This window comes from Choristoneura fumiferana, chromosome 22, assembly GCF_025370935.1.
Source record: "Choristoneura fumiferana chromosome 22, NRCan_CFum_1, whole genome shotgun sequence".
Lineage (NCBI taxonomy): Eukaryota > Metazoa > Arthropoda > Insecta > Lepidoptera > Tortricidae > Choristoneura > Choristoneura fumiferana.
Genome location: NC_133493.1, coordinates 1,081,942 through 1,089,614, shown reverse-complemented (window position 1 = coordinate 1,089,614; position 7,673 = coordinate 1,081,942). Strand labels below are relative to the sequence as shown.

Genomic DNA, 7,673 nt, shown 5'->3' with positions numbered 1-7,673 from the left:
CACGCATATTTTGCCATTATTAATTTCAGATATGCAAAATATTATCAAAATTATTCTAATTATAAACAAATTTGGTAGGTCACCCAAAAACTATGAGATTTGACATTTCGGAGACCTCACGCTACAAAGCGGCCTCTACATGGCGAATTCAAAGCGATAGCCCATTGGGCTCAGTTCGCTCACCACCACATTCTTCATACTTTAGGTCCGGGTCCTTTCTTTATATAAAAGCAGTGGCGGCGCAAACTAAAATGGCGTGGGTGGTACACTGACATCACCAAATAAGTTCTATCGTTTAATCAAGTTCCTTATCAAATGAATATGTTTAAAGTCAATTCAGGCGAGACCGTCTATTGCATTATTGTTTTGACGCAAACGATTATCCTTTAGAGTCATAGACACATATTTGGCTGATGGTCACCACTCCTTAGTACGGATTTTAAGTGAGCTATGGTTAAAAAACCCCCGACATTGTCCTCAAAGTTCAATATTCAGAAACCAGCTGAACCGATTTAAAAAACCGTGTCTGGCCTCGCTGAAACCTGCCTTCAAATAGAATAACCGCATTCAAATTTGACCTTTACCAAGCTTCATGTGCCAATTACATTTATACATCCCTCTTTTTGCGTGAGGAAATAAGAGGAACTTGCGAAGAACGCGAGGCCGTAGACTGTGAAAGTTCCCAACGCCTGTGGGCCCGCGTGAACTAAAGCCCAAACTTTTGTGCTACTCTGTCCTGTGCCCCAGCAGTGGGACGTATATAGGCTGGGATGATGATGATGGTTGATGATGACGCGATTTAGTTTCCGCGACTGTACAGGGTCAGTTTTGGCAACTGGGTGTTATGCAAGCCTTAAGTTATACCATCTGGTTTTCGGGACCGTTTACGCTTCGGTGTAATAATCCATACTTCCATACTAATATATATATGGGAAAGTGTGTGTAATGTGTTTGTATGTTTGTCCGTCTTTCACGCCGTAACGGAGCGACGGATAGACGTGATTTTTGGCATAGAGATAGTTTATGGGCTCGAGAGTGACATAGGCTACTTTTTGTCCCGTAAAAATGCACAGTTCCCGAGGGAACAGCGCGCGATAACCGAATTCCACGCGGGCGGACCCGCGGGCAAATGCTAGTAATATTATAAATGCGAGTGTGCGTGTTTGTGTGTTTGTGTGTTTGTACTTATGTTTGTCTGTCTTTCACGTCGAAACGGAGTGACCGATCGACGTGATTTTTGGCATAGATATAGTTTATGGGCCAGAGAGTGACATAGGCTACTTTTTATCCCGGAAAAATGCACAGTTCCCGAGGGAACAGCGCGCGATAACCGAATTACAGGCGGACGAAGCCGCGGGAAAAAGCTAGTATCCTTATAATTCATGTCACTGGAAAATGTGTTGAAAAGAATAATCTCCATATTGTATTGTATTGTAACTCTTTATTGATAATGAATAAAATATGATAATTAATCACGAATAATTTAAAACAGTTTATTCAATTTTAATAATTTATGTAAAAAAAAAATGTATAACACGCGGCTCTCGTAGTTAAGGCATCTCCTGCGCACTTACCGATCGCATATTGCTTGAGACTTTTTTATATTGCTTGGAAAATTATAAAATAAATAGTATCTTAGTATCATGTTCTGCAATTCGCTTAGAGTCTGGAAAGCCTGTCACCAACACGGCATCACTTTTAACCGGTAATAAATAATCTATATTATATTAGGTACAGTCAAGGGCAAAGATATAGACACAGCCAAAGTTGCAAAAATATGTATACCTACACAGACTTAATGTTAAGTGCATAAAGTCGCATATACTTATTTTTGTAACTTTGGCCGTGTCGATATCTTTGCCTGTGACTGTGTATATAAAAAATCTGTAGAAAGTCGGTGTCTGTACATTGGAAATATTTGAGAAAAACTATTACTAGCGGCCTATATTAGCGCAATAGAACCCAAAACAATGATTTTTAGAATTATTGTCTGTTTGTCTGTTTATCTGTTCGTCTGTTTGCTTGTGCGTTTGCACGCGCTAATCTCAGGATGCGGTTTTCACTGATATGTTGTTCTTGCTTTGGATTAACATTTAGTGTTTTTCTTTTATTCGACTGGATGGCAAACGAGCAAGTGGGTCTCCTGATGGCTACCTATTCGCGCCCATAAATGGATGCAACACGAGGTGGTCTCCTGATGGTACCTAGAGGCCTAAGCAACACTAGATGCGCCACCTAGAGGCCTAAGATACCTCAAGTGCCAGTAATTTCACCGGCTGTCTTACTCTCCACGCCGAAACATAACAGTGCAAGCACAGCTGCTTCACGGCAGAATTAGCGAGCAAGATGGTGGTAGCAATCCGGGCGGACCTTGCACAAGGTCCTACCACCTGCAATATTCGAATCGGTTCACAAATAAAAAAGATATGTCAATTTAAAGAATTTTGTCGAACACTTTTCGAAGAATCGTTGTTGATTTCGCGAAATCTTCGGTTATCTATTAAAGTTTTGATTAATTATAGTCTGTAAAATGATTTCAGGAATATAAAATTCGATAAATGGATATTTCGTAGAAATTATTTTCCAACGTAAGATGAGCTGACAAAAATATGATTGACCATAATAAATAGGGTTCAGCTTAAGTTGGACACGTTCATGTGAGTTAGGTAGGTACACGGAGACGCGCTGCCTATCCTGATATCAGTATTTGATATTTTAGAATTTGATTGATTTCAGGGTATACATATAAAAAACTGTGACTGGCCGATATCTGTGTCAGTACTACATTGAAAATATTTGCGATAAATATTTATAAGCGCAATAGAACCCAAAACAATGATTTTTAAAATTGTTTGTTTGTCAGTTTGTTTGTTTGTGCGTTTGCTCGCGCTAATCCCAGGAATGGCTTAACCGACGTGGATGTGGTTTTCAGTTTTCTTGGATTAACGAATCGGTTTACAAGTAAAAAAGATACCCTACGTCAATTCAATATAAAAAAATTCAAAGAACACACTTGGCACTTTTGACACAATTACTGTTAGTTGAACGTTGGCCGGCCCTCACTAGGTGGACAGAAGACATTGCGAGAGTTGTAGGCAACCGGTGGATGCAAGTGGGGAGTTGTCGTTCATTGTGGTGTTCTAAGGGAGGCTTTTGTTCTACAGTGGACGAGACGACCTGCTGATGTCTGGATGATGCTGATCTGGTTTAGGTACCCGAAGCTTTGGTTAACTACTTTTTGTGAATACAAAAGTAAAAAAAAATAAAGTAGGGAAATAAATACATAACTAGAAACACCAACATAGCTAGGAAAATATGCAAGTGGAAGTGGCAATGGGCGGGCCACATCGCTCGAAGAACAGATAACTGTTGGGGGTGAAAAATCCTCGAGTGGCGACCACGAACCAAGGACGAAGCATTGGAAGGCCTCCTATCAGGTGGACTGACGACATTGTGAAAATTGCGGGAAACCGGTGGATGCAAGTGGTGAGTTGTCGATCGTTCATTGTGGCGTTCTAAGGGGCCACCCCCTTTGTTCAACAGTGGACGTCTTCCGGCTGATGATTATGAAATGCATAATCAACGTGAGTTGCCTCACATTAATATTATAGTTAAGCGTATCCAATAGAGTCCACGCCATCCAGCGCAGTCCCTTGGAATAACCTGAACTGCTTCTTCGGCCACTCCGCTCACGTTGTGTTTGACCACACCGACAACTCAACACAAGACAGCCACTTTACGCACGTCCCACAGACCGCCGAACCTTCTAGGTAGGCTGGTGCCAAGAGTGTAGTCTCCTGTCCGTAAGGCCGTGGTTTCTCTGACCACGACCGATTGTTTTGTGCGGGAATGTTTGAGGGTGGTTTCTCTGAAACGTCACCGGCAGCGGGTAGGTACCGTTGCAAGTTAATTCGTGTGACGGGCCTAAAACAACCAGGGCCCTTATGATAATAGGTAACAATAAAGCCGTTGAAAAGCCACCAACCCGTCGTGCGGTAGAAAAGCAAAATGGGATAAAAGTCGCAGAAAAGCTACCCCGTACGTCTAGATAAACTAATCGGTATAAGTTCACAATCACAGGTTTTTTATTCGGTAGCTATGAATAAGAAGTGAAAATTTTGATGGCAGATATCTTTTGTAAGCTGCTAGGCAGTCAAAAAAATAACTGACTGAGATAAATGTAAGTCCACGCGGACGAAGTCGCGGGCACAGCTAGTCTATAACAAAACAAAATGAATAACTGAAATATATGTATAGTCTAAGATATACCTAGTTATATGTACGGCCAAAGTTACAAAAATATGTACACGACCTTAAATTTCAGTCAATAAAGTCGTGTATAGGTACATATTTTTTGTAATCTTGGCCGTATTGATTTTTCGACCAACTGCTCGAACTTACGCCACCCAGGACGGAAAGGAGAGTATGCTAGGGGCTGTGGGAAGATTGTCGAGGAGATCCTTGGGGAAGCTGGTGCTTAGTATCAGTCTGTAGTTTGACAAGTTCACATCCTGTCGTTGCTTTTAAAAACCTCAGACCCGTGTCTACGTCTACCATTCAGAAAGTTTTAGTTCTCTACTTGGCTACTGGGTCCGGGAATCGGTTGCGGTCAATAATATTTTTTCATCACACTTGCTCGTAAACAGTGTCGTAACATGCAGGCTACCTTGGTTGCAACCCCCCAAATAAAACCCTTGACCTTAATGTGCTTGTCATGAAACCCGTGGTCGGTCGCATGAGTCATTGCGCGTACTAATTTTCTTGTCATGAAGCCCAAGGACGGTCAATGAGTCAGTGTGCGTACTGATGGCGCTGCGCCGTGCGCGTGCTCCTGCTGCAGGACTACATGGTCTACATGCACACGCACGTTGCGGCGCATGCTGCGGGAGGGGGAGGTAGAGGGCGGCGCTGCCAAGAGCACAGCCTAAGGTATTTGGAACAATTATATTTTTTCTTTTACAAATATAAAATTTTACTCGCAAATGTGATGAAAAACATTGTATGTCACACGGGCGGTACTAGAATTACGAACATCGACTCATTAAAGCCCTCAGTCTTCGACTTCGGGCTTCTAATAGACTCTCGTTCGTAATTCCTTATTTACCGCCCTTAAGACACAATGTACTATTCTCTCGATTTTCGTGCTACCAAATCAAATTTGTGTATTTACGTTAGTACTATTATATATTCTGTGGTATTTTTAAAAAAGATACCAAAAACATATTTTTTTTATTTCTGTGTTAATTTCATTTTTTTCTTAGTTATGAAGCTACCAGGCAGTTTAGTGCGATTACAAAGTCAGTCTCCCAAAATAATACAAAAAGTGACGAGATTGGTGCACGCCAACGCCCGTCCATGACGATTCAGACGCAAGAAACGCCTAATCCCAATAGCATGATATTTGTCCTAGACACTAAAGTTTTGGAGCCGGGACAGACGATGAACTTTCATAATATTGTAGCCTCGGCTGGCAGTCCTTTTGGTAAGTTATCAGCACTAAGTTGGTTGTTTAAAACTAATCAAGATATTTCAGCACATGGTTATGTTATGTTTAACTTAAAAAAAAGGGTGAATTGATATTCTAAATTCATTTTTAATATCGTAATCTTTAGCCTTTTATAGCTTGAAAATAACGCTACAAAAGGTCTTAATTTAACAGTCAATCGTTCATTATGTCACCAAAGTGGCTTGCAATCAGTTGGCAACCAAGTGTAATTTACGACAAAAACATGATGAAGGTTTGTCATTGGATTTCTTCCATAATAATAATAAACACTTTGAGAGGAGTTGCAAAGATGTTAACATATTACAGCAAAAACGATCTTCGGCATCAATGGAGTGAAGTCAGTTTTGGTTGGACATGAGTTTGTGACGGTAACCAAGCAGACAGATAATCAGTGGATGCTGATGAAGCCGGCCATTGTGGCCGCTATCACGGACTTCTTTGCCAACGATCTACCAGTAGTTACTGGAGCTATACCAACTCGAGAAACACGTAAGAAATATATGGTATTGTGAAGCTTTCAAACAATCCTATCCTATCCAATTGGTAAAGTATGAATTTTTGAGATATTAGTGAAATCTCGTTATGTCAATAGTATTGCCACATCTATGGTTTGCATAAGTGAAGTTTCGGGTAAAATCTCTTTATAAATATTTTGAGTAAATTTGGAGGGGAGGACGGGGGGGGGGGTATTTAATCCTCATCAATTATCCTACCATCCAAATCTTTTTAGTCTGCCTCTGCGATTGCAATAGGTCCACTGAAAGAACTGCAGCGAATAAGCCCTGCAGTGCATGTAGCCTAATGCTACGTTCCCATAAGAGATGTGCAAAGATGCGTTGCGAGGATGTGTAGTGTACGTATGTCAATGAACCAATAGAAACGCTTTATTTACCTAAGTATCCTCGCACAGCGCAGCTCTACGAGTAGTGGAAACCGTTCAGCGGAGGGAGGATAGGTATGAGTAAATGAAACGTTTCTTTTGGTTTTGCTTTTGGTTTGGTTTTGGTTCATGACAAAAACAATCGTCGCACATCTCTGGTGGAAGTGCAGCATTAGAGTCAGTTAAATAATTAAAAAGTAATTACCTAACAAATATTTGCAGAAATAAACGAAGAAGATGATGAAACTGTTCGAATGATAAAAGAAATTTTGGACTCAAAGATCAGGCCTAGAGCTCAGGAGGATGGTGGAGATGCTGTGTTCGTGGACTTTAAGGATGGTGTTCTAAGACTCAAAATGATAGGAGCATGCTCATCGTGTCCAAATTCTGTAGTCACTCTGAAGAGTGGGGTTAGTATTTCCATACATTGTTTTCCACAGAATTAGGCTTACGTTTACCACAATCACGCCTGGTGGTAAGCGAAGATGTATACTAAGAAGGAACACGCTTCCTAATAAACACCCATTCACTCTAGATGTGAAGACGGCCAGATTTGTAGTGATCAGGAAACAAAGAAGCCGGAAGAGCATTCCACTCCTTAGCTGTCCGGATAATAAAATACGTGTGAAACCGCTTTAATAAATAAGAATAAAATACGAGTGAAAATTTTAGGGACGCTGATAAGATAAGAGTGTCTACTTCTTCTATATCATCCATCATTATCATCATGTCAGCCGAAAGACGTCAACTTATTATCTGTTGGAACATACCAATAGAAGAGTAACGTGACAGACAGACAACTGATAACCTAAACCACTGTTGGCAGATCTTGAGTACATTCGAACCAAGTTCGAACCATTTGATTCCTGACTCACCGTAGAACGTTCTCGCAGTAAATGTCACAATGAATTCCCTTGTCAAGCAATGCGATGTCACTATGATTTTTAACCTAAGTACTTCAAAAAGGACGAGGTTATCAATTCGGTTGTATTTTTTTTTCTACGAAAAGGTTCCACGATGGATCACTATTCAGTTGGTTTGATAGTGCCAAAGAGGTGTAACTAAGAATGAATTTTTCTAACTAGCTTATTTTTGTTTTGTTGTTTAATAAGCTATCTGTACCTTATCCTTACTCGTTCTACTTTTAACGTCTTTTAACCTCATAAGGTTATAAATAACCTGTTTGTCACGTTTTCTTATATGACTCATTAAGGGAACTATAGGTCTGATTGTATTTCTTTGTCTACAATTTCATGTTTATATATGACTGTTTGTTTCTCAATAAAT

General features: G+C 40.4%; 1 protein-coding gene across 1 annotated transcript; it reads left to right on the top strand.

Annotated features, from left to right (window-relative positions):
• Positions 1-1,584: 1,584 nt before the first annotated feature.
• Positions 1,585-7,266, top strand: LOC141440124 (NFU1 iron-sulfur cluster scaffold homolog, mitochondrial-like). Its single transcript, XM_074104592.1, has 5 exons — positions 1,585-1,705; positions 5,262-5,482; positions 5,813-5,995; positions 6,609-6,796; positions 7,213-7,266. Exons 1-5 carry the CDS (start codon positions 1,644-1,646, stop codon positions 7,264-7,266), a joined length of 708 nt encoding a protein of 235 aa, XP_073960693.1. The 5' UTR covers positions 1,585-1,643.
• Positions 7,267-7,673: the final 407 nt, after the last annotated feature.